The sequence below is a fragment of the Xenopus laevis genome, chromosome 4L (genome assembly GCF_017654675.1).
Source record: "Xenopus laevis strain J_2021 chromosome 4L, Xenopus_laevis_v10.1, whole genome shotgun sequence".
Classification (NCBI taxonomy): Eukaryota; Metazoa; Chordata; class Amphibia; order Anura; family Pipidae; genus Xenopus; species Xenopus laevis.
This window is the reverse complement of record NC_054377.1, coordinates 68,193,372-68,221,231: the sequence shown is the minus strand read 5'-3', so window position 1 is coordinate 68,221,231 and position 27,860 is coordinate 68,193,372. Positions and strand designations below refer to the sequence as shown.

The 27,860-nt window shown below is 37.6% G+C and overlaps 1 protein-coding gene across 4 annotated transcripts in view; it reads right to left on the bottom strand.

Annotated features, from left to right (window-relative positions):
• The window catches only part of vstm2b.L (V-set and transmembrane domain containing 2B L homeolog), a 62,013-nt gene extending 34,644 nt beyond the window's left edge, over positions 1-27,369 (bottom strand). The window contains exons 1-5 of one of the 4 annotated variants that reach the window (XM_041590240.1): positions 26,942-27,369; positions 24,900-25,562; positions 24,020-24,204; positions 22,275-22,307; positions 18,502-18,886 (exon numbers count right to left, since the gene is read on the bottom strand). In XM_041590240.1, coding sequence (XP_041446174.1) covers positions 18,502-18,886; positions 22,275-22,307; positions 24,020-24,204; positions 24,900-24,981 — 685 coding nt within the window. In that variant the 5' untranslated portion in view covers positions 24,982-25,562; positions 26,942-27,369. Of the gene's footprint in view, positions 1-18,501; positions 18,887-22,274; positions 22,308-24,019; positions 24,205-24,899; positions 25,998-26,663; positions 26,801-26,941 lie in introns of those variants that run through there. The other 3 variants (XM_041590241.1, XM_041590239.1, XM_018258058.2) reach the window with 3 other exon arrangements.
• Between the last annotated feature and the right edge of the window lie 491 nt (positions 27,370-27,860).

Here is a 27,860-nt window from a genome sequence, read left to right as displayed (position 1 = left end):
GTGAGCAGCCCAAAGAGAAGGTTTATTTGGAGGCATGGAATTCTGAATATTTTGCATGATGTTAATAAAATGTAATTCTTTTCCTTGTATTCTGTATATTGCTAATCCCGATTACACCCACTGAAAAAATGTAGCAATCATCAGTTCTCCTCTGGCCATGATATTTACAATGAATTGCAAACATCTATTATTCTCCTTCTTTCAGGTCTGTTAAACATAGTACATGTAAGACATTATGGAAGCTTTTGGCTGTAGGGGACCTTCATTCTGCAATATAGTTTCAATGGTACATGAAGAAAATGCAAAGAAAGGACAGATATCCCTTTTAAATAGCAAAAACATTTAAAATAGATTATAGAAAGTTGCTTAAAATTACATAAATTACATTTGATTTTATGAACCCATTTCCGTGATCAGAAGGGGACAGGTTAAAACAATGCAGTTATTTCTTGGTAACTACAGGATCTCACATATTTGATATATATCCTACTAGTCCAGGGGACTAGAAGCCAACAACAGAGTGAGATATGTATCTGTATTGGCCCACAAGCTTTGAGACAAATGAAAGCACTTGCTGCAGTTTTGCCTTGACCTGTATGCTGGCATTAACATTGAAATTAAAATCCAAGTTGCAAACTTCTACTCAGCATAAGAATACACAAAAATATACACAGAAATTCCACACCCAAGGTTATAAGATAAACGCTACTGTAATGTTTTCTGTGATTATAATTAGGGAGAAAGGATGTATTTAAAACCAATGGAAATATACGGTAGCAAATACATTTAACAGGAAATCTGCACCTGCTCAATAGTTTTCTGCTTCCAATTCAGTTCAGAGCAGCACATAAGTGATACCATCAATGTTTCATGGGAACATTCTGTTATTTTTGCCTTTGCTTGATTTCAGCAACACTAGTTTTACTAATGCTTTCAGAAAGTGGGTACATGGCTACATTTGTTTAAATGCCAAATGCTTATTTTGACCTTAGACAAGAGTTCAGTACAGTACATTTGTCTGCATTAAAGGTTTCCAGTAGCTCATAGCTAAGTAAGGCATTTGGCTAAAAGTATTGATCATTTTCCAAGCAATATCCATTATATTAAATCCCTATTTATTTATTCACAAGATCAACCGATACTGTTCTATCGAGCAATGCAAGCAAAAAATGTCTGGCTGGGAATGCTGCAACCCAAGGCCATTGCAGACTTTAAGATCAAAGGCAGAGTGCATGCATATTAAATCTAGTAATCAGCTATGTATTACTTATATATTATTATTAGCATATTCTTACAGTATATATATATATATATATATATATATATATATATATATATATATATATATATATATATATATATATATATTATGAGAATATGGTTCATAGCTGGCAAATAGCTAATTGACAAATTAACAACAGAAATATGTGCACTTTAATACTTTTTATTACTTTAACTTGCTCAAGAAACTAAAATGGAATCTATACTGGTCATAAATTGAATTTCTAATGAATTTCCGCATAGGGACTAATCTGGAAATAAAGACAAACAGCTGAAAAGCCAATACTGTATTCAACAGTCACAAAATAGTTAAAAATAATAATCTCTGTTTCATGTGGTTAATGAGATTTAAGTAGCGATGGGGAAAAAATTCACCTGCCAAAAAATCTGCTGCGTCGAAAATTTTTTGGCGAGCATCAAGACAGCCGCACGCATAAAAATTGTCGCACATCAAAATTATTCAGACGCCCATTGACTTTAATGCTTTGACTACAATGTGTTTCTCAGATTTTTCACAGTTTCGCGAAATTCGCAAGTTTTGTGATGAAGAGAAAAAAATTCACCCATCACTGGATCTAAGGCAATAGGACGGTTATGTAATGTATGTACCCTTGTTTTTTAAAGCCTAATTACACCCTTTAAAAATGTATACAATAAGGCTTTCCTCTTCCGTAACTGAACTATAAATACTTTTGCAAAAACGAGTCCTTTATTTATCTGCAAATTTGTATTTATTGCCATAATGCTTGCTCTGCTCAGGTACAATTAAATATAATTTTATCTCTACAGAAAATAGTTCAAGATTGATTGTATATATTTTCCACTTGGCTGTTGAAACCCAGTGATATGCCATTAATAGCCTTGTTGGGGCAAAGACCAGCAGGGAAGTGAGTGACAGCTCAGCTAGAATAATGACAGCCTCCTTCACAATAGAGCTAGTTCTAAAAATAACATGTTGACTCCTAGTTATAATTGAATCACTTGCCACTTTAGGTTCTTTTAAAAGGGCTTACCTTCACAAAATGCATTGTTCACTATTTGTATTTCAGTTGCTTTCTATTTTTTTATTTTCAGAAATTTTACATTTAAAATTTTAAAATGAATTTGTTGTCTACAACTATCCCTCTGCCATTGATTAGCAATGATGAAGCAGCTCAGCAAGCCTCACCCTGACTCTTATAATAACGGATTCTCCTATGTGACTCCCAGCAACTTCAGATGCAGCCAATGTTAAAATTATAAGTATTTATAGCTGTAAATTTGTCATCAGCATCATGAATGCACCATGTAGCCACCAGAGCTTAGCTGCAGCTACATTAGTGGCCTCACTAATATTTCATTTTTAAACATAAAAATAATAAAAAATAGAGGGCAATTAAAAAAGTCATTTTATGTGGTTTAGTATTTCAAATTGATAAGTCTTGTGAAAAGAAATTACCAGTTTAATGGGTTCTGCTGCCCAACATTTCTTCTGCCGTAATTCTATTAGCAGTGACAAATCATAAAAGGTCCTGTTATAATGGAGCAAATATGTTTTGTGATGATAGCACTCAGAGATAGAGCATAGCTACCACAGGAATCAGTACAATGGGCAAATGAGTTATTTAGCAGAAGTAATGAATTCCCTAATGGTGCCATCCTTGATACTCTATAGAGAAAAGAAAATCTTAAATCCTACTTATCCAAAGTTTATGAACATATGCTTAGTGAAACTGATTTGTCTCTCAGCGACATAAAATAATATGAGTAAATCCGTGCATTTCATTTTCATCAGTTTATATGTAATGTTGGAAGCAACGTGCAATAAACAATGCACCCCAGCATTTAATGGGAATGTGGCAATGATTATATTTTTCTGAACCTCTTGAACACAAGCCATGATTTTCATTCCTAAACTTAAAGGAAAACAAATCACAGTGACCTATGCTAGTCTGTCTTCCTGAGGGGCTGAACACAATGCATGTTTATAATTTCACCTTATTAAGAGTAATGTTTTATTTATTATACAAGCTAAACAGAGTGCTGTATCACAAGAAATATGTGTACACACCAGCAAAAGAATCCTGCCTGCAAGGAATGGGTTTATGGGAAACACAAGATTATGTTATGACCAAATTTATAAGGACACACCTTTTTATTACTGGGTTCGCTGTTTTAACCATACTTTTGCCAGTATATCATACAATGGCATTCTTGACAATTCTATTTCTACTTTAGGGCAACAGTTTAAGAAAGGCCCTTTTTCCGTGCCAGCAGGATAATAACTCCTTGTGGAAGGTAAAGTAAGCATAGAATTTTTTTCAAAGATAGGCGTAAAAGAACTTGACTGGCCATCACAAAACTTTGACTTAACCTAACTGAGCACCTGTGTGATGAACTGAAACTCCAGGCCTGATTAGTCAACATCAGTACCCAACCTATAAATGGAAGCCCTATGTATGCATGGAAGCAAATTATAGTAGAAAGCCTTTCCATACATAGTTCATCTGGTTGGGTTGAGAAAAGCACAATAGTCCATCAAGTTCAACCTCTCCAAATGACCTCCAGTATATACATGTACTTATATAGACCTATCAATACACTCACATATATAAATATATATGTGAGTGTATTGATATAAAATATATATATATATATATATATATATATATATATATATAACACTTTCTCTATTTAATTATGTTCATTTTAACATTTGCTATGGTCTTGACAAAGGTCTTAGGTGGAGACCGAAACGTTGGCCAATTTTTAAAATGTTCTAATAAAAGTTTATATTTTTAATCCAATTTCTTTTTGTCTAAAGGCTCCTGATGTGCACCCACGTATCCAAGACTCGTATCTAATTATAATTTGTGAGTAGCACTCGGGTCAATTGTGTCCAGTAATGGTGTGCGGAATTCCTACGAGTTTTTATATATATATATATATATATATATATATATATATATATATATAAAGTCCAGAAATAAAAGGAAGCACTCACGGCATAAAGGTTGTTAGAAGTCCTTTGCTGCATCATATAAACATCTACGCATTTTGGTACCTCAAGGGACCGTCATCAGGATGTTGGTCCCTTGAGGTACTGAAGCGGGTAGATGTTTATATGATTCAGTAAAGGACTTCTAACAACCTTTATGCCGTGAGTGCTTCCCTTTATTTCTGGACTTTATATTGAATTGGATTAGCACCCGGCGAAATGATCGAATGACGGAGGTGACTGCCGGCAACCAATGGCTTTATATATATATAAATCGGCGGGGCAGAGTCTATAAAAGAAACCCAGAAGTTGGGCTCAGGCGAGTGCGGGTGGAAGAGGGGCGGATATCGGTGCGGGTCGGTAAGAACCCGACACATCACTAATATACATGCCTATACTAAACTGACTGATCACTATAGCCACGGGCATTATACTTGTTCAAAAATTAATTTAAGCCCCTCTTAAAGGCATTAATAGTATGTTCCTTAACTACATCATTGGCGAGGGTATTCCTCAGCCTGAAAAGAAACATTTTAAATTTATCAAATTAAAGTTTAGTTCTACAAGTCTACTAAATCCTTTTCAGTTAGGCGTTTACATCATTTGGGCTGTATAGTGTAATATTTCATATTATTATTCTTGCTGTGTTTACATTTGATTCTTTAATTGTCAAGGGAATGTTTTTTGCAAAATAGTGCCATGGTGACTGATTCGTATCTGATTATTATAAACAATGACCATTTTAATGAGCAAATTATTTTGAGGGGAAAAACTGAGTCAAGAAAATGAATTGTTCAAACCTGTTATTTACACCAAGCAATTTACTATACATCTATCTATAAAATTCATTAACTACTAATGCTGACAGTTATGTCGTTATTATACATCAGACCTAGCCTAACACACTGAAGTCAACATAGAACATGGTCCGGTAAAGAAGAATTTCTAAGGTGAGCTGTGTAAAAAGCAGTAGAAATGCTGTCGATTTTTACATAAATTTTTTCTTAAATCTGGAAATGCTAATATAGTCTATCATTGATTTTTACACCCTTTTATGAGAGACAGTAAGGTGAGACAGGCATCATTTACTAATATTAAAAAGTATATTTATTTGCTTAATTGAACTTTATGGGAGATGGCCTTCCCATAATTTGGAACTTTCTGGATAATGGGATTCTGGATAAGGGATATCATACAAATCAGCCAATAAAAAGTGCTTTATGAAGCAATGTAAGACAGTGACTGTCTCATAGAAAAGAAGTTTCAGGCTGAATATTCTCTGGGACAGAGCTATAGAAAATCAAACAGTCTGTTAATAGACAAGATCATTAGCGAGATAAATCCCATGACTTCATCATTTTCTTTTTAATATCAGCAAGGCTTACATACTATGCCCACTTATATAGTTACTGTATATTATTATATACTGAAATTGGTGATGTTTTCGGTTAATGTAAACTTTGTTCCCAGAAACAAGCAGTCTTTGAGAAGTGGATATTTTTAGTTATCGACTTCCTGTTCTGAAACTCTTTCCAAGCCTTCAATAATTTCAGTACCATAATGCAATTCCATAAATCATATCTCTGGAAGATATTCTATACTAAATTAATCTTAATCAACTAAATGTCAGCTAAGACAACTTTTTTGGCTGCCACTCACCATTCAAACTGAGAATATCAATTTCCAATAAACATCCAAAGGATTTTACTGCCACTAAACTGGGTTTAGTAATATTTCTGCCTTTGTGGATTAAGGATTAAAGCAATGTAAGGTGCTTATCAACTAAACAGTTTTAAAACATCCCCAAATATAAAAGTCAATGAAGCAGTGAAGAGGTCAACAAATATGGCTGTGCTGACAGTTTCAACCAAACAGGCTGGTTTGGTTAAATATTTGTTAAAATGGTTCATACCGTGGTCAAATATCAAGAAATAACAGAAATAATAGATTTTGTACAATGCCTAGACAGATTTACTTTATATTACATATTATGGGCCAGATTCAATTCAGAGAGAAAAATTTTATCACATGAAAACTCATGGATGAAATTTAATTTGAGATTCAATTCGATTCGAAAACCTTATCTGTTTATCACATAAAAACTCTATTTAATTCTGTGGGAAAAAAACTGGAACTCAAATAGGAGAAAAGATTTTTCTCCACGAATTGGATCTTGTCCATGAGTTTTCACATGATAAACCATGACATGACTTTTTCTCACTAAATTGAATCTGGCCCTATGTCAGATTCATAGATGTATGATATAGCTCTGTGAGAGGACCAAACAGATCTTTATCATTTTAAATACATGCACAAAAGTAACTTACTGTACGTTAGTTAATTGGACAGGAGCAGTTCTAGATTAGTATAGAAGAGGCTAGTATTGGCAATATTAAGGAAGTATGTGATCTGCATCTGGAAGTGGAACTGTTTTTCTTAGGGGGTGTCAGTGCTGAAACAGCAGTGTTGGGACTTGGTACGGTCTTATAGTACTGGTGTAAGTGAAAAATGTCTATTTAGGATGTAAAATGACTGATCAATATCAAAAATGGTCATTTATGTGGACTCTTAGGTTAACTTAGGCTCATGAGCATATAGATACTATACTATGAGTCATAAATCCTCCTTTAAATACATTTCTGGTCTGCAACTTTTGGAAATGAACCAGGAGTTCTCTGATAGAAATTACAAAAATGGGGGGGGGGGGATTTTTGAATATTGATGTGATAGTGGGAAGTTTTGGGACTGCTAGAGTCAGCTTACCTACTACAAATTTCTATCAACTTTTCTCAGCACTGGTAAAAGTTGTAGGCCACATGCATTGTGTTAATAAGAGGTGATGCACTGTACTGTACTAATGATGTACCTACTAATGTTTCTATGAAATCTGTAATGGATAAAACATGTTTTAGCAAAATAGACCAATGGTTCACACTTCTCTGTTTATGGTCTTTCTTTCTTCAATAATAATTGATAATTTGGTGTCCCTTTCTTTAGTTCAGCTGTACAATTACATTGAATCATTTTCATTGCTGCACAGTTTAAAGCAAGGTTTCGTAACCTTTTCCTCTGGGATGCAGCCTTAGTCTGGCAGTCATCTTCAAAATGCCAGACTTGGTTTACAATTCACCAGGCAACTTATTTTCATTGTAACTGCCATTGCAGCAATCCATGTATATGAAAGGTATAATTGAAACCCACCATAACCAGCAAGGGATCCTATTTTGGTTCCCAACCCCTAAGTTAAGATATTGAGAAAGTAAAGGCCAGAGGCCAGTAAGGGATAGGTTTCTTATCATAAAGCTATAATAAATAATACACATATTCAAGACTGGTTTGGAAAATCTCTTTCAATTTTCTGTGCTAAAAGTAAAACATATAAATAAAACACAAAGTGTTTTTTTTTTTATTGAAAACAATTCGGAAGAAGCATTTCTGTGATCCTTTGAGTCCTATGCCTGTTTTAAGTGGTTTAACTGTGAAATTCTGACCTTGACATCCACAGTCCTGCCTCACTAAACAAGCACGACTATGCCAGTCAGGGAACGGTATCTTTGAAGTGAGATGCTGTAAATGACTAGTGATGTCAGAGCAAGTGAATAATGAGGTTGTTTTGTTGAGAAATGTTTACAAACAGTTTGCTACTGTCAACTGTGTCGGAGAAATATGATTATAACAGTGTTATAATACAACTGGGACATCTCTTGTACTTTAAGCAGTAATCCCAGCTAAAATAAAATGCAAGATATAGAAACGTGTTAATCCTGCAGTGTACATTCTGTTGCTTAATTGTAGTTCCTAGTTTCCTCTGACAACCATCATCTACAATTTGTGGTTCATTAAAAGCCTAAGAATTACAAATTTTACATCCTTACGAATGCTATGAGAAGAAAGGTGAGAACATATGCCGAAAAAAAACAGCATCTTTAAAACACTTATATTGCATTGTATATTTCTCTTGGACAAGAACAAGTTTGTAAGCATAATTTAGCACACAAGCCACCATCTTTTTAGTACTTTGCGCCAAGGCACGTGTCCTTCCACTCCAATTTAAACATTTGCTTTTCACATTTGGCAAGGCTGTATAGGTATGGGACCTGTAATCCAGAATGCTTGGGACCTGGGGTTTTCCGGATAAGGGACCTTTTTGGTAATTTTGATCTTCATACCTTAAGTCTAATAAAAAATCAATTAAACATTTAATATACCCAATAGGCTGTTTTTGCTTCCAGTAAGGATTAATTTTATTTTAGTTTGGATCAAATACAAGGTATTGTTTTATTATTACACAAAAAAGGAAATAATTTTTAAGATTGCATTATTTGGATTAAACAGAGTCTATGGGAGACAGCATACCTGTAATTCTGATCTTTCTGGATAATGGGTTTCTGGATAACAGATTCCATACCTGTGTTCATGGAGTCATTATAATAATTCAGTGCATTACACTGAATTATTGAACAGGCAATCAGGTGCCTGTCTAGGATCAAAATGCAAGGGAAACCCTTTAAGGGCTCGTTGTCCAAGGTCCCCTTGTGTGCCTAGTAGAAGCAAATGTGTTCCAAAGTGCTAATTTGCTCAATTAAAATGAGTTTTTCTAAAGAACTGAAAAACAGAATTCTGTATATTTACATCTTTTGTCTATACATATGACCGTTTAGGTATGTCTGATGACAGATAAAGTGATTTATAAATCATTAAATACAGTTCTCTACAACGATACATGAAGCCAATGCTCCATCTACTTTCTGGGTCGCAGTAAACAAAATGTGCAGTTGTGATTATCCTTTAAAAGCTTTATATGCAGGGTAGTAGGTGGATCTAAACAGGAATTGCATATGTGTGCAAACAACATTTTCTGTGCACTCCACAATTGTTTGTGTGCACTGATGTTATAACATGTATGCATACACATGGGTGCACAGCGGGTCAGCTAGACTGTTGTGTATACAGTGTTTTCTCAAACTTTGAGTTCATACAGTTGCATCCTGGGAAGTTGGTCAAAAGCTTAATTTATTGTTTTGATATTGTACTAGATTATTTTATGATTTGAATGAATTTTAATGATTGTTCATGATGGGTTAGTTTATAATAATATCTATTGTAATGTATTGATTGTTAGGCCCCTGCAGATCAGTGCATATCTGCAACTTCCCCATGCAGCAAAATCCATGCTGTAGTATTTGACTTAAAAAAACAAACAACTGATTATGTTTCATTTTTGTAGATCTTTAAGACCAATGTAGACTGCAGAGGCACCACAAATTATTATGATGGATTTATATTACAGATACAGTACCGAGTTTTTATCCTGTAACTTCTTATAGCCTTAATAGAATTAAGCTTGTAAAAGATAAGAAAGGTCAACAAATGCAAAGCAAGCTCCATTACCTCTAAAGAATATTTTTATGCAAACTGGAATTACTCAAATGCTGCCAAACATGATTTAAGCCCTTGATAAAAGCTAAATGGGATTAAAACAGTAATATAATATGATGAGATTTATGCTTATTCGCACCTTGTTCGGAATGGCGTGCATGTATTTGCTGACAATATGTAAAATGATGTATACAGATTGTCTCTCGAGAGAAAAAGATTACAAATAGTAATGACTTGCAGCACTGCCCAAGGGTAGCTGTGCACAGAAGACCCGTGGGGGATAAATATGTCAAATTTGTGGCTGATATTATTTTTGTCATCTGTACAATCTTTGTCATTCTTGTTAACTAGACTGTATCTCTTTAGCCATGTATGAACTTGTCCTTTTTGGGTTTTTTTTTTCAGTGTTCACTGTTATGAATTAGGATGCCATTAGGATGTTAAATATAGTTGAAGTAGTTCAAATAAAGGGTTTTTTTTATGATATGTAAAGGTTTCTTCATTGAAAAAACTGACAGCCAGGTCTTTCTCAGAATGTCCTCCTGTTATCTCTCACTGAGAGATTACCATCATCCATTTTATCTTACAGATATTGTTCTGGGAGCATGATTGTGTCTCAGAAATGCTGTGCCAACTCTAACTTTAGGTTAGGTCATATGTATTCCTAAGTATTGTTAAATAAATATTTTAGGACTGCCTAGGCCCTGTGCTTATACTTTTCTCCATGATATCCTATAATGCTTTTTGGTCAGTGTCGGACTGGGGGTCCGGGCCCATCAGGGGCCTGCATGCACCTGCTCCGGGCCCCCTCCGTCAACTTCAGTACTCCCTCTGCAGCCGCCCACAACGTGCCTCCACCCAGACCACCGCATACATTCTTTAGTCGGGATGAAATCACCAGGTAGGTCAGGCAGGAGGGAGCGGATCTGGGCCTGTGGGGCCCACGATGGCCGGGGCCCATCTATTTTTTTCCTGGCCCTGCCCAGTCCGACCCTGCTCTTGGAATGTCCAGATTCTCTTCTTCTTATCAATCAATCAATCAAATTTCAACCTGTTTGGAAAATCTGCCTCTCCAAAAGTACTTTGCATCTGAGGGAAATCCAAATGTCTATATGTGTCTAATGCTCTGCGCCAATACTTTTAAGATTCTGGGCTTCCTACAGGAATCCCACCTTCAAGAGGATTCCTAAGATTGATCAAAGCAACATCATTTTTTAACCCCAACATTTCACAGAAAAGGATTCCTTAGATACTAAAGCTGTGCATCAGCCAGGACCTCTAACAGACCTGCTATAATTCTGTCACAAATACAGTAACTAATAACATAATGTAAAATAAACCACTCTTAATCCAGATAGTAGTGGTCTCATATTACAGCCAATACAACTATTGGGCCACCATGGTAAAAACCCATTATCTAAACAGCTCCAAATTACAGAAAAGTCACCTCTCATAGACTCCATTTTATCCAAATAATCCAAATGTTTAAATTATTTTCTTTTTCTCTGTAATAATAAAACAGTACCTTATATTTAATGCAAACTAAGATATAATTAATCCTTACTGGAAGCAAATCCAGCCTATTGGGTTTGTTTAATATTTACATGATTTTTTAGTAGACTTAAGGTATGAAGATCTAAATTAAGTAAAGATCTGTTATCTGTAAAATCCTAGATCCTGGGAATTCTTGATAATAGATCTCATACCTGTATCATAAATATACCTTTTTCTGCTGTAGCAGTTTTTCAACTCATAATCCAACCATCTGAAAATGAATTATATCTCTTAAAGGAGAAGGAAAGCTACTGAGGCATTTTATTGCCAATAGATTAGCTGCAATAGTGCAAGCTAGAATGCGATATTTATTCTGTAGAATGTTTTACCATACCTGAGTAAAATGCTATAGAAGCTCTCTGTTTGTTTAGGATAGCTGCTGCAGTATTAGCTTGGTGTGACATCACTTCTTGCCGGAGTCTCTCCCTGCTCACTTATAGCTATGGGCTCAAATTACAGAAGAGAAGGGAGGGGAGAAGAGGCGCAAACTGAGCATGCTCACGCACGAGGTAAGGAGGTTTAAACTGAACACAGGAAGTCTGATACAGAAGCCCATGAGTACACAATAGAAGGAAAGAAATGCAGTGTTTCCTTTGACAGGGGACTCAGTGCAGCATTACTTTGAGGTTTTACTGGTATATTTAGGTAGTTTTAACCATTCATTCTCCTTTAACTAACCTAAGCTCTGAATGTGCCATTGGGAATTTGTCTTTTAAATGTCCCGTGTTAAATGAATGTTACTCTTGTAAGGGTTAAGGTACATTATTTAGTCTCTGGTGTATGGTAGAGTGACACAGAGTCCGATTAGGTGAAAGACAGAAGTATTGATCCAGCGTGGCTATTTCTTACACAGATATGATACTAATGTATCTATATCTTTATTTTTATTTGTTACAAATCATGACAATGTGTCACACAGGCATTAACATATATATTTATTTGACTTTCTCTGCTCCCGATTTGCCCTACATAAGGGCTGCACCTTGCTGGTTTGCATTATATTATGGCCATTGCTCACTACTCTGTACAAATCATTGCCAAAAGCATTGAATTCTTCAGCTCCTTTTTGCTCTTGACCCTATTACACGTATGCCATAATATATCAGCAATGACATTAGTCTCTAGTTGTTCACCTTTTAATTAATGTTTAAAGTGGTTGTTCACCTTAAAGTTACGTTTTAGTGAGATGTAGAGAGTGATATTATCAGGCAATTTGCAATTGGTTACTTGTGTTTTTTTTAGTTATTTAGCTTTTTATTCAGCAGCTCTCCAGTTTGTAATTTTAGCAATCTGATTGCTAGGGTTCAAATTACCCTAGCAACCATACATTGATTTGAATAAGACACGGGAATATGAATAGGAAAGGCCTGCATAGGATGATGAGTAATAAAAAGTAGCAATAACAGTAAATGTATAGCCTTGCAGAGCATTTGTTTTTAGAAGGGGTTAGAAAGCTGGAAAGGGTCAGAAGAAGAAGGCAAATAATTCAAAAACGTAAAAAAATAAATAAATAATCAAGGGCCTTTACAAAGGCGCATAGAATTTGCCATTCTATAATATGCTAAAAATTACCTTAAGGGTGAAACACTCCTTTAAAGAAATGAATTATTTAAACATATTTCTGACACAAATCCTAGTATACTTGTGACATGGCTGTACGTAGAAAAGTGCATGCATACAAACAGCACTGAATCTTGGGAATAAGTCACTGATGGTAAAACTCATGCTATTTGTACTGATGTCAGAGCTGTGTCATATTAATAAATGACTCCACATTATGTTTGTGACATGAAGCTGAATTTCAGGCCTCTCCAATGCCCAAGGGCTGGTTAAATTATTAGTGTTGCTTGAATGTCAATACAGGGCATATGTGCACATGTTATTGTAATGATTACGAATGTGGGATCTCTGGAGACCCTTGATATATGCCACATTGTGTAGCCTCTGACATCCTCTATTATCATGTTAAAGGCACTTAAAGTGATCAACACAGTTTTTCATCTCTCAGTCAGGGATGAATATTCTGCTAATAAGACTTTCCAAAATAAATATTTAAATTCCAAATGCTCGTTATAAATAGGATATCATGAGGCACAGTTTTCCCAAACCCTGCAAGGAGTCATACATAAATAAACAGAACTCATACGCGCGACAGGAAAAACCCAGCAGGTTCATCTTACTGAGGCGTTTGTTGTGTCAATGACTCGTTCTCTTCTCACCTGGCTGGTGGGACTCCCAAGGAGAGCAGTGAGTCAAGTTCTACTGTTTGTAATATTAATTTTTAATTTTAAATACTGTCCGACCGCACTTTGTTCTCTAGCGGGAAACCCTGGGGGCCAAGAATTTCAATCACATCAATGTGTACTTAAAATTTAAATAGAGATTAAAAATGACTCTTTTTTTGACCTTGTCTCAAGCACTCATCTTAGACAGAAGATTGGCTCACTGCAGAGGCTTCAGTTTCCACTAAAGCTCTTTGTGTATCTGGAGTCAGGGGATGCAGGAAAGTTTATAGTAGGAAATTGCTGTATGTCTGTGTGTGTGCAAAGAGGATGAATGAAACACTCCTACACAACAAGCAGTGGTTGTCAGATGTTTTTAGATCAATATTGTCAAAAGTGGGGTTGTGTTGTTTTTGGTACTAGGATTATAGTTGTGTTTGTGTGTGATTCTTTGGGTGCAAATGATGGCTAATCCCAATGTTATTAATAGGGAAAAAAGACAAATATATAGGAAGGTCGGTATTTTTTTACAGAAAAGGTGGCAACCCTAGGTGCAAGTCTATATGCTGAAGCTGTTGTGGGAATCTTGGAATTACCGCCATGTTTTCCTGCATGGAGAATATTTGGATGCAAGTGCTCAGACAGCAGATACATATCCTCCCCAAATTTCACCCTAAATGCCCACTCTCTCCCATTTCCCCCCTAGCTGGGCTTTACTCTGACAGCCCAGTCACTGAGCTAGAGAGCTACAGAGGAAACCCCCACTCTGGGGGTTATTTACTAAACTCTGGTCAGGCTTTTTGGGTCAAAAATTTTTTTAAAAAAAACAAATTTGTTTAAAATATATGTCCGATGCAGCAAAAAGCCAGAATCCAAAAATCCGCCATCTGAGACCTGTCGAGGTTGTGTATAACTCAATGGCAGAGGTCCCTATCCTATTTTGACATTTCCGTGGTCTGCACTGGAATTAGCTTGAAAATCCAACCATTTTGGGCTTTTCAGGCAAAAATCCCCAAAATCTGGGATTTTGGGAAAAAGCCCGAAAAAATTAAGTGATGATTTGGGTTTTCGCTCAATTTTATTGAGTTTTTACCTGAACCGATTAAATCAAGCTTTTTTTTTGTAATAAATATGGTAAAATCAGATATGGGAGTTTGGTTTTTTTTATTTTAAAAATGAGATCAATTCGGATTTTAGTAAAAAGCCCTCTTTATATAGACTAAAATGCTCCCTGATTACATTGGTTTATAAGAACTAGGAAACTGACTATAGTGAAGGCTAGATTGTTATTGTTATTATGATATTGTACATTTTATATTTCTATGCAACCCTCTCCTAGTATGGAAATATGTAGATAAAGCATGATCGCCATAATAAATTCATACATCCGCCCAAAAACTATTTCTGCACATTAGAAAGAAATTGTAATTCTAAGCACCCTTCCATTATATATTTGTTCCACAATTTTAATGGTTCTGAAGTAATTTACTATTGGAAGCAGTATTTGCTTGTCCAGTTACAATTCTGTGCACTCCTGTCTCTGACTCCTGAAACAATGTTGCAAGCCAGCTGATAAAATGTAACTAAATTACATAGAGGCCTGACTCGTGTTACATTCTTTTTAAACAGGTTTTGCACCTTCAAGTTAATTTTTAGTATGATGTACAGAGTGATATTCAGAGACAATTTGCAATTGGATTTAATTTTTTAGTATTTGCTGGTTTTGAGTTATTTAGCTTTTTATTCAGCAGCTCTCCGGTTTGCAGTTTCAGCAATCTGGTTGCTAAGGTCCAAATTACCCTAGCAACCATGCATTGATTTGAATAAGAGACTGGGATATGAATAGGAGAGCACCTAAATAGAAATAGAATTGGAAACTGGAAAGAGTAAAAAGAAGATGGCAAACAATTAAAAATCAATAAAAAAAATAAATAATGAAGGCCAATTGAAAAGTTGGCCATTCTATAAAAGGTAAACCGCCTATTTAACACCAGTGTTGTGCAAGCTACACTTGCTGTTTTGGCCTAAGAACAAAACATTCAATCAATATTTATCAAACAGATTTCGGATCACAAAATAAATGATCTTCTATGAAAAATGCTGTCAGATTCTATTAAGGCTGTAAAAGCAGTTTTGTGTGACTATCACCTACCCTGCTCTCTGTTTATCCTGCTCTACTGTTTTGAGGATATGCATTTCTGACATAATTTGCTGTGGAAAAAGCTTCAATTCTATAATGAAATTAAACCACCAAGACTGTGAATTGACTGATCCCCAATTATAGAGGTGATTCGCCTTTCAGTTAGCTTTTAGTATGTTTTTATAGTTGTTTTAATTATTTGCCTTCTTCTTCTGACCCATTCCAGCTTTCAAATGGGGGTCACTGACCCCATCTAAAAAACAAATGCTCAGTAAGGCTACTAATTTATTGTAATTGCTACTTTTTTATTATTTCTCTTTCTTTTCAGGCCCTCTCCTATTCATATTTCAGTCTCTTATTCAATCAATGCATGGTTGCTAGGGTAATTTGGACCCTAGCAACCAGATTGCTGAAATTGCAAGGTGGAGAGCTGCTGAATAAAAAGCTAAATAACTCAAAAACCACAAATAATACAAAAATAGAAACCAATTGTAATTTATACAAATATCCCTCTCTACATTACTAAAAGTGAACAACCCCATTAAATAGAACTTTCTTTAAGTCCCATCCTGCACCCCTATGTTATCAACTGCACCCTCATGCTAACAGTTGCACCCCAAGATACCAGCTGACCACACACCAGCTGTTTCTGACTGCATCCAGAGTGGAGCTGGAGTTAGAATCATATTATCACTGGGAAAATGATTTACACTCTTTTGAAACACAATGGTTAGGCAAAGGTTAAAAGAACAAAATGACAGCTGTGATTCATACAGATCCGTTAGACATTCATCACATCCCTTTAACTGTCACATAAATGTTATATAGTTTGAAATAAACTAATATGCACCCAGTGCCATGAAGTTACATTGATGTAGCATGCTTTAGGCACTCTGCTAGTAAAACGAAGGCAAGCTCTCATCATGCAGCTCTTTGGTGTTATTATGATTGATTCTATTGCTTCCTTCAACCATAAAGCAATGTAAGCATTTTTAAAGACATGAGATGATCTACCATTTCAAATTCCATTCCTTTACAGCTCACACGGTGATGAACTCTACATTTCCTAAGATGAAAATAGGTCTTCAGTTATTAATTTGGTTGCCTGCTCCTGTACGAGTTTCAGTGTGTGATTGCAATAATATCCTATTAGGACCTGGTGCCCTGCATTGCACTTTCTACCTTACATATATTAAACATTTATCCCTTGTGACAATAATGCTGACAATTGTAGGGCAATGTCTCACTTCCAAAACAATCATCAATGGGCATAACTACAGAGGGCAGACCCTGCGGCTGCAGGGGGGCCAAGGAGATATAGGTGGCCCATTATGAGTAATCTTAATACATACTGGTAAAACAGGACAACCTCTGGATATTTTGGGGGCCCTAAAATTATTTTGCAGTGGGGCCCAGTATAATCTTGTTGCACCACTGTTTAGAAATATTGGTCCTTATAAATTATGCATGCAGTCCTGGTACTAACTGCCCCAAACTAAACTGCAATTATTTTAATCCATGTTGTTAAAGGGTAAGTAAAACTTAAAAATGAGTGAATGTAAAATTAATGAGGGTGCTTTTCTAAGCAATATCCATTCATTTTTTTAATTTAATTCCAAGATATTAAAGGATACATGTGCTGTTAACATGAATGAATTTTGTTACAACAGCGCCACCTGCTGACCATTTTCCGACCAGTCTGACCACCAAGTAGTCAAGGAAGTTGTCAGGATAAAGAAAGATACTGATCTGATGTTCTTCTTAGAAAAGATTTTAGAAAGGTTTCTACTTTTTTTCCTTAGCAGAAGAACATCAGCCTCTTTCTTTCTCCTGACAACTTCCTTGATTACTTGGTGGTCAGATTGGTCTGAAAATGACCGGCAGGTGGTGTGTTGTAAAAAAAATGTCTTCATGTTAACAGTACATGTATCCTCTATTATGTTGGAATTAAAAGAAAATAAATAATGAATGTACACAGCAAAAGTGCTTGGAATAGCATCCTCGTCAATTTTACATTCGCTTATTTTTAAGGTTTACTTATCCTTTAAGGAAAGAATTATTCTGAGCAGGAAGTTTTCAAATGGGATATTATGCAGAATGTTACTAACTGTACCAAACTCAGAGTCCTATTGGAATGAACGCCACTATTTAAATTCCAGTTCAAGAATAGGTCATGTGATGTATAGGTCATGTGATCTTATGGAATAATATTACATTATTGTTATTATTGTCACAAAGAACTGCTAATGATTAAAGGGGTTGTTCACCTTCAAATTAACTTTTAGCATGATTCTGAGACAATTGCAATAGGTTTTCATTTTTTATTATTTGTGGTTTTTGAGTTGTTTAGCTTTTTATTCAGGAACTCTCTAGTTTGCAGTTTCAGCAATTGGGTTGCTAGGGTCCAAATTAGCCTAACAACCATAGTCTGATTTGAACAAGAGACTGGAATATGAATAGGAGAGGGCCTGAATAGAAAGATGAGTAATAAAAAGTAGCAATAATAATAAATGTGTAGCCTTACAGAGTGGGGTCAGTGACCCGCATTTGAAAGCTGAGAAGAATCCAAAGAAAAAGGCAAATAACTGAAAATAAATAAATAATAAAGACCAATTACAAAGTTGCTTAGAATTGGCCATTCTATAGCATACTAAAAGTTACCTTAAAGGTGAACCACCCCAGGCCCGGACTGGCAATCTGTGGGTTCTGGCAAATGCCAGAGGGGCTGCTGTATGGTTCAATAGAAAGTTACCATATAGTGGGCTGGTAGAGGGCTGTTTGGGCCTCTGTGTTCTTGGAATGGCAGGGCCTATTTTGACTCCCAGTCCAGGCCTGAACCACCCCTTAAACAGCAATATCAAAGATCTGGATACATTGGAAGAATTTGCAATGGCAGTAAATCCCAGAATTGGCCACTAGGTGGCGCTGCAGAACAGCAAATGACTCACCTGACCCGTGCTGCTGCCGCAGGATGGCTGCTTTTCCAGGAGCGGGGGAAGCTGAGGAGGAGGCTGCTGCTGCTGCAGTGGAGGGAGATGGGGCCAAATGATCTCCCGGGGGCACGGGGCGTTTGTTGCCGGGTTCTGGGGTGGCTCTGCTGCTGGGGTTGTTCCTACGGGGCCCGCTGCTCTGAATATGCGATACTGCCTCGGCGGCCTGTATATCTGGCGGTGAGAAGCGAGAAATGACCCGGAGCATGGCCTGGGCTTTGTATTCCTGAGTCTCATCATCCCCAAAATCTGACACCCGGCACTCGTACACCCCCTCGTCCAGCTTCTTGACGTTGGACAGCCTCAGTCGGTGGGAAATGTCATTGCCTTGTACTCGTACAGTCTGAAATAACACAGAGAATTCAATAAACCCCTCCACTTTCCTTCCTCTCGCTGCCCTGCAAAAGGCTTCTCCAAGGGTTATAAAATTAAAGGAGAGCTCTTACAATCTGCTGTTATGGAGTGAAGTTTTTAATCAGCTGCAGCTAGATGTTGGGATGTCTTTCTAGATTTGAGGTGTCACATACATGGCAGCTGGAGAGGCCACCAATAAGGGCACTTGTCTAACGGTCACTTGGAGTTTCACAGCAGAACTGACAGATAGCATTGTCTCTTTCTGTGTGTGTCTCTCTCTCAAACAGAAACACCCACAGCACTCTATTCTCAGCATGAGGCCCACACATACACCAGTTTGGTTCCCTGTTCCATTGAAAATATTACTTAAATATTATATTGATTTATAAGAGAATTTATATTACAATATTTAAAAAACAACTATTTCTTATGTAGCCTTAAAAGAATAAATATCTGAAACAGGCTAAATTAGTCAAGGTCTACTGGTAGATCCCAATTTACCTTTTGGACCCCCCTGCTTTATAACCTGATCGATTGAATCCTCCTGAATATATAGATCTGTATTTAAAATATTTTTTCATGATCTCCCTCATGTCCCATCCTTGCGCTGAGATCTGATGGACACTCACTATATTGTGCATTCGATTCTCAACATGACCTTCAGGCTAAAATTTAAGCTGTCTGTTTTTTTATTGTTTATTTGATTGAACACACATTGAGCTTTCATAACTTAGAAACCACAACGATGATCGGTATGCTGATTATAGGGATGATTAGCCCTAATAATAATAATAATTAAATTCCTTAATCTATTCCTTATTGTTCCCCACTGAAGTAATTAAACAGGTCATCTTTCAAGGCCTGATCGTTATGAGTATTCACAGCAAATCGAATAAGCAGTAACCCTTTCCGAAGCCATAAATACAGGGTAAGGAACGTAGCTCCAGTTATGCCTCATATGGTTATAAGACCAGTTCCTATCAGTTTGAGCTGCCGATTCTATTGTTCCTTTTCTACAGCAATCTGATCCCTGCTGCTGGGATACTGGATAATGAGAATTGTCCCTAATAATCAGGATATGTATCAGGGGAAATTTATTTACTATTTAGTAAATATAGTCCAGCTATTGTCCAAGTACATCCCTTTTCCTGGTATCCCTGGGTAACTGCTTTATACCACAGCTGAAGGGTCATGGTTATTACATCCCCTGGGCATAGCTGAGCCTTCATTGATGTACTTATTACATCCACTTCACATACACCAGTGCTGGGACTCTCATTCAGGGGTTCCCTTATGTGTACAGTGGCCCAGCTCCACCAGAGCTGTCACACAATAGACTGGACTTGTTCCACCCCTTGGTGGGGTGCATGAGGCAACAATTAGAGGGTGATACAGTGGGCATAACTGTAGGAAAAACAACAGATTTTTTGGGGTTTTTGCAGTCAGACATCTCAATACCCCCTAGCTATTAACAAGTTTACAGGTATCAGAGTAAATACTGGTGAAGTCTCTTGTCCTGTAATTCATTCCAGGGGTACTGAAGATATGATATACACCATCATGCTTAAATGTAAACCTAACTAGCCTTCAGGCAGGACCCCATGCATCCGACTTGGGGGGGGGGGGTAGCCACACAAGCCTGGGAACCACTATCTCTAGAGCACAATGGGGGTTTATGTTGGCAGCTATGCGTGTGTGCTGGTGACTAGCAGTGCTGGTGATGAGAGGAGTGAACCTGGCACTAGTATGTACAGTATGTTCAGTGCCTTCTGAGACATGGTTATTCTATGATCTATTTTCAACATCAACAAGCAACTCAGACCCAACTAACTATCTTTGAGATTGGCACCAATAGAAGCCTGATCTCAAAGGCAACCTGGCATCTAAGTGGGCACAAGCTAGCAGCATGTGTAGGATTTGCAGGTCACCTCCAATATAACATAATGTGTCTTTTTTTGTTTTATTGTGTATAAGCCCCTATAATATACACATACAGCCAATGCTCATTTTGCCTGCCCAGCAAATACTCTAATAAACCATAGATTTTGCTATGCTCCATCTATTTCCCATCGATCTGAGGATGAGACGCTGGAGCGATCATGAGATTTGTACAAGGTGCAAAGATCACAGGGCTTGTTCCCTGTCTCCCCTTCTTATTAATGAGGACCTGTCTCACGCCCCTCATCCAACATGTGCTGCGCTAACGTTTGCCTGATTTTCATTGCCATAAATCTCTGGCAGGCCTGTATGGATCTCTCATTTCACACATGAGGGAAATCCACTGATAGAATGATGTTAAAACTTCATGTTTTATCACCCCATCCTCCAGGTCTTCCTCCCTACAGCTGCCAGCAGTACTCTACAATGCACCAATATATGTGGGAATAATCCTGTATGTACCAGAAAGAGTTCTCTCCCCCTAATTCTTCATCACTTGCACTTAATAGAATAGGAGACATACTGTACATCATCTGCCAAACCCCACCACTGGTTTTTGTGTTTGGGAAAAATAAATGATATATATTTGTATAGTTGGGTGGGGATTGACACTTTGTAAACTGGAGTGAATTTATCTAGACACATTAAGAAGACATCTATATTTATTTTGCATTCATCTGTAAATCAAAATCGTCACCTCGTGTACCAAAGATTATAAATCTATATAAAAACAAACATGCACTCATTCTTTTGTAAAGTGATTGCTCAGTCACTCCACCTCAGCATATATATTAATATATATATATATATATATATATATATATATATATATATATATATATATGTATTTTTATTGCATATCCACACTCTACTACTATATTTAAGGCCAGTTACCATCATACACATCTAATTTTGTATATCTGCAACCTATTTACCTTAATATATATATTTTCAATAGGCTGCTGCAGTGACATTTTAATACATTCTAAATTTAGGAAAATGAATTGCATTTAATGAGGCAAATGAACCTGTAGCAGGAAATGGCTCTATTTTTAATTTGCACATTATTTTCCATAACTAACATAATGCCAATAACAATTTGTGTGATGTATTATTGTATGAGACTTTCTATTATGAAGTATTGCAGGCCTTCTGTTCAAATGCTGTTCTTGGACTGCAGTAGTTTGGTTATCCAGAGATGTTGGGAGTTGTAGTTAAAACGTAACAAGAGGAGGCTATGACAGGAGGGACACCAGTTGTCGATGATGGCTGGTTAAGTGAAAAGTTTACAAGAGGGATAAATAAAGAAATACTGGTGATTTGTTTAACACAGCCATAATCTAGTATTATTGGGTAACAGTATTAACACACACATGCAATTCTCTCATTCAGGCCCCACTCCCCCAACAAGAACATTTTTGTTAAACAGAAGTACTTACACTGATTTTAGTGGCATCCTTACTCGATGTGACCTGTAAAGCAACACACAAGAGCTGTCACGTTTTGAAGCTGTCAATAAACACATAACTGCCAATGCTTGTTGGTATATAGTATATTTATTTGATGTTCAGTGGATCAGGGGGGGTGTGATCAGGCTTTTTGGAGAAATAATGGGGTTTACACAATAATAGGGGGCTAACTACTAATAATTCATTATTATAATTGCAACAATACTAAAGAAAATAGTGCTGGGTCCCAGAATGCTAGAATATCAGGGCCGGTGTGACAAGAGCTTTCCTACATTCTGTGGCCATGCTGTATATTTTATGGTCTTTCCTCCCACACAATGTAATTTGTTTTCTCCTCTCTTTACATTCTGGCATAATCTTCAGATCCCCACTACAAGAGCACATCATTAATAATATCAACTAGTGCTGTTTTCTCTGTGCCAAGGGTAGCAAATCGTGTAAATATAAAGGTTGGAGCCACTAAAAGGAATTTGTTTGACAATAAGAGAGAAACGGAAAGAGAAGACAGGGGAGGGGGTGAGAGGATGGAGGTTGGGAGAAGAGGGGGGCAGTGAGCTTAGAGATTTAAGGAAAGACACACAAAAGGATAGGGAAGAGAGCAGGAGAAAATGAATTGTACTGCGTGTCTCTGAGAGAGAAGTGTAGATTGAGAAAAAGAGGTAAACAATGAGAGCAAAGTGGAAGGAATATATTCTAGAGAGAAAGAGGGAGAAATGGTGTGAAAGGGAGATGACGAAAGACACAAGAGCAGAAAAAACAGAAAGGGAGAGAATTTTGATAAATGTCTCTCAGAGAGATGAGTTAAGGAAGAAAGTAAATGACAGACAGGGTTAATGTGCGTTTTGTTTTTTTGAAATGGGATAGAGAGAAGTAAATGTGATCAAAGAAATAGAAAGACAAGGGGTGAAAGACAGCAGGGTTTTGGGGAGACAAAGGTGTGAAAGAGACTTGCGTTTGGGAGACGATAATTGGAAGGCTAGTGTGTGAGGGGGAGATCAATAGATGTTAGAGTGAGATAGTGGGTAAGGAGAAGTGTGTGTATTAAAGAGGGAAATCAAAGAAACAAAGAAAGAGAGAGATGAACAGAGTTTGCACATGTGAGAGAAGCTTTATTAAATGAAATTAGCCTTAGGTATATGCCTTTAGTTTAATGGAGCTCTAACAAATAGAAGTTATATTCCAGTTAGAGGTTATGTGGCAAGTTGCCAATATGCCTAAAAAGATGATATTGTTCAATTTGTTTTCTGAATTGTACTAACAGGAATTATTGAAATATCGAAGTATAACCTCCTTATTACAAAGGGGCAATTCACTGCCACAATCCCTAACATGCTGCTGGCAGACAGAGAGATGGAGATGAGGGGGCAGAGAATTTTGGGCAAGTGCAGTGTAGCCTACCAGCCAATATATTTCTTCTAAATGACAGCACCGCAGGGGTTATAGTGTTTAGGGGGTGTGTTTTTAGAGATTTTGTTTTGTGTCGGGGTGTCCCTTGAGCACTGGATTTTTCATTTTAGTGTGTTGTGGGATCCAGTCTATATTGCTGTTCATCTAGATTTGATTTGTTGTAATGGGTTGAGATGGTGGTGGGGGTGATGGTGGGGAGGAGAATATATGAGGAGGTGTGTGCTCTGGTGGGGGCTAGTGCGGGAGCCATCAGATTTTTGTTTTTGCTGCACACAGTACATGCCAAGTGAGTGGAAAAGAGACATTACCTTATTCCTGTTCCCAGGGGCACTGATGGCTACTTCTTGGGCCATTTCCCTGGTTGCCTCCTTAAGGTACCACCACTGGATTTCCAATGAGAAAGATGTTGATCCTCTGGCCCGAAAAGCACAAGGCATCTCAATATCCTCACCCTCCCTTATAGTCACATCTTTGGGGACTTCAGTGAATGTGGCTGAGAGCAAAGATAGAATTACAGGGGGTGGTTAACAGGAGAGATTAATAGACAAGAGCAGACTGCTCCAGTGTAATCTGATCCGGTTTTACTCATGGGCATTGGAGCAGTTTGTTAAATGAGACTCCAGTGGTTTAGAAAGTGAAGCAATAAAGTGTGTTTCATCACCACTGCCTCCTTTTGTCCATAGAAAGCATTTTCTACCTGGGCTAACCTATTATGGCAGTGCTATCTAGCAGACTAAGGGAGCCATCAGTATAGCGATACATTTTAAAAACATTCACAGAACATCTCTGTTACATGTCTGACTTTACGACTGTAGCTGCGTATACATTGTATAGCTATAGACTTCACACAATATTACAAGTCACACGGACCAAAAGACCCATCTCTTTCCTATTGTGATTACAGCATGCCTAGTAATCATTTAAAACCTACTCTGCAGATATTGCATTGTTGCCAGTTGGATTATTGCTCCAAACTATTGTTTTAAATGCAAATGACCACTATCCTGCACCTGCACACTAACCTTGACCATCAAACGGTGAAAGGATGAGTTCCCAGACCCAAGTCACTGTTAAGCAGTGATTCACAGGGGGCCCTTAGCTCCGTCTGTTCAGTTAAATATATTAGCTATCTAGACAATGCCCCATCCTATATATTTCACAAACCAAAAATAAAAAAATGTTACTCACCATTAACACTAAATAACAGCGGAGTGTTCAGCATCAGGTAACACAGGGCACTAAACAATCCTTGCTTTTCCATCTCATACATATTAATATGATCTGGGCGAAGGGAAAATATGGATATTAAAAAAGTACTAGGTTACAGGCACAAAACTAAGAGATTTCCAATTCCATGACTTTTCCGCAGATGATACAGAAATTTAGTGGAAAAAGAAAAAAAAAGTCCAATGTCAAATATATAATCTCCCCGTAAAATACAGAGACCACTCCAGATGACCCCCTTCGGAAAGCACTTATAACATCCACATAGAGGCTGGACAGCTCCTGGATCGGATATAATTTCACCCAGTGGTCTCCAGACAAGACAGCGACAGTATTCAACTTCCTCTCGTAGGGTAGGAATTCTTGCTGTCCAGAAGCAAGCAGACCAAGGTGTTCCTTCCAAACCCCATCCCAAGAATAAGCCTGGTGGTACAGAAGACTTACTGAGTCAAAGAGGAGTCTTCCTGTCACTCCAGATCACTGAAGCAATCGATTGTTGCTGTTTGTGACCTGGATTTTTCTTCTTACATTGGATATGAGTTTAACCAGGAGGTGGTTTGACTCAATCGGCTCTGCCTTCTAACCCTTCTCCTGTGTGTAGTGTCGCTAAGAAGGACCGATCTGAAACTAGACCAAGGACATTTCGTTTTACCTCACAATCCATACGAACGATCATTCAGCAAGAACAAATGTCAACAGCCCATTGTCAAACTTAATTATGGACACTTATCAATGCACACGGTTATCTGGTGACCAGCTTCCAAAACATGTAGATGCTAGAAACATTTAGACCATTTTAGTGCCATCTAATAAGAGATGACGTTTAAAACAGCGACCACTTTAGCCAAAAATGCTCATCAATGCAGCAATTCATGTCCTCGCTCTCTCTCTCCACTCCACTGAAAGCAGAGGGGGGAGGTAAGAGGATACGTCGGTTTAACCCATGCCATACCGAAAGGGAGATGCTTCATTGACACTCACTGTTCAACAATACCCTCCATCTCCCACCCCAGGGGTTGACAGGCTTGAAAGCAAAGCTCTCTGCTGTGGCTTCATAGGCAAAATGGATAGACTGTTGTGTTTACAGGAAGGAGGAAGGCTTTAAGGGGTGATAAATCAATGCAGGGGGAGAATGCACTTGTCGCAACAATAGGGGTATTAAAATGCCTTATTCAAGCCAAGTGAACCTAGAAAATTACTCTGTGAGGGAGAAACAAAGAAAACCATACAGGATGCCAGTCAGCTGATGAACTCAACCCGAATGCATTTTATTCAGGGGTTGATGCACTTTAGGAAATGAGACGTAATTAAAATAATTATGTATTTTCCATTCCCAGACTGCATCTAGTTAACTGTTTACTGCAGGCTGGCAGCAGCAGCTCTCCAAATGTAACGCCACAGGACTGTGCATGGTCGTTACAGTTAAATGTGCTTCTTGGAAAGCTCCATTCACTAGAGGGATAGGGCAGCTTATTGGGTTGCCTAATTCCACTGTATATTGTGTTGCCAGCTCACAATAATCCTGATCCCACTTCTTCCCATTGCAAAGACATCTGCTCTTCTCAGTGGGCTTCTCTCTGCTGGGATCTGACATTACTTTACAATGCATCAGTTCAGCAGTATCCTTATTGAACAGCTCCCTTACTACCTATAATCTGTTATAAGAAAAATAAAAAATTCAAGCCACAGGCTGTAATTTCCCTGGATAGAAAACAGAGTTCAACCTACCTGTAAGATTAACAGAGACAGTGACTAAGTCCATGCCCTGCAACAGCAAGATATTGAGTTTCTATGAGCTTTCTTCGTGTATCGCAATGAATCTCTTGCATACAACGTAATTAGCAAATATAATAAAGCAATAGCAATCTAGCAAGATGCGATGTGAAAAATGACTAAAAGTCAGGTAAAAAAAAAAATGGGTCAGGATCATGGTGATAATGCCAGCAATCACACAATGAGACAATACCCCCAAAATATTCCAGCAGCAGATAGCATAGATTGCTCACCTCTCTGTTCTGCCATGCAGTGTGAGAGAAAATACAGGCAGCACAGCACTGGTGTCTGACAGAGAAAATCCAAGAGATGCAGGGGAAGAGAGTAGCAAGGAATACCATTATATCAGGTGTAGATAGCTCACAAACCTGCTGCTGTGTTCTAAAATTCTAGGAGAATACATTGTCCAGACACGGTTTCCTTTTCTCTTCTGCAAAGTTATATTACCAGTCAGGACATTAGTCAGTATCTCCCCCCTACTGATGCAGCCAGATGGAACAGGCTTGCTATTCCTCTGTATGGGTACGACGTGTTAATCTATTCATTTTTGGATTTCACATTATATTCTCTTGAGTTATGATATGTCATGCACTGATATGTACAGGGAAATAGAGTATGTCTAATTTCACATCACTATCTCAAATGACTGTCCTTTTATGGATACTATGTTGAGTCCCATTGCCCGTGCATGCACTGCAGAGCTTCATTATGAGTTATGCAGCTCTGCTTCCCAAGGAGCAGCTCTGCGAGTGGGCACATCCAAGCAGGCTCTCGCTGGGAGGGGACCTGCTGCCTTTAAGTTTCCAGTAAGTCTGCCCCCTCCTGAAAGCAGGCAGCGTCAGGAGGGACCCACACAACATTGGGGAGGGCAGAATGAAAGAGAGAGAGATAGAGCAGACAGTGGAGAAAGAGAGAATGGGATGAATATAAAGGAAAGAATTACAACTGGTATACAAAATGTTCTTATCTGTGCAAGCAAGACTGGTCTTGTCAGCATATATAACGCCTCCCTCTTATCAAACACATCTTAAATAGAATCTATTGTGGAGAAAGAGTCCATCTCAGTTTTTCTTTTTCTTCATTTTCACGAGCTGAAGATCATATTGGTATGAGGCTGGTTCCTGTGATTTCTAGCTAGTTTATTTCTACAGC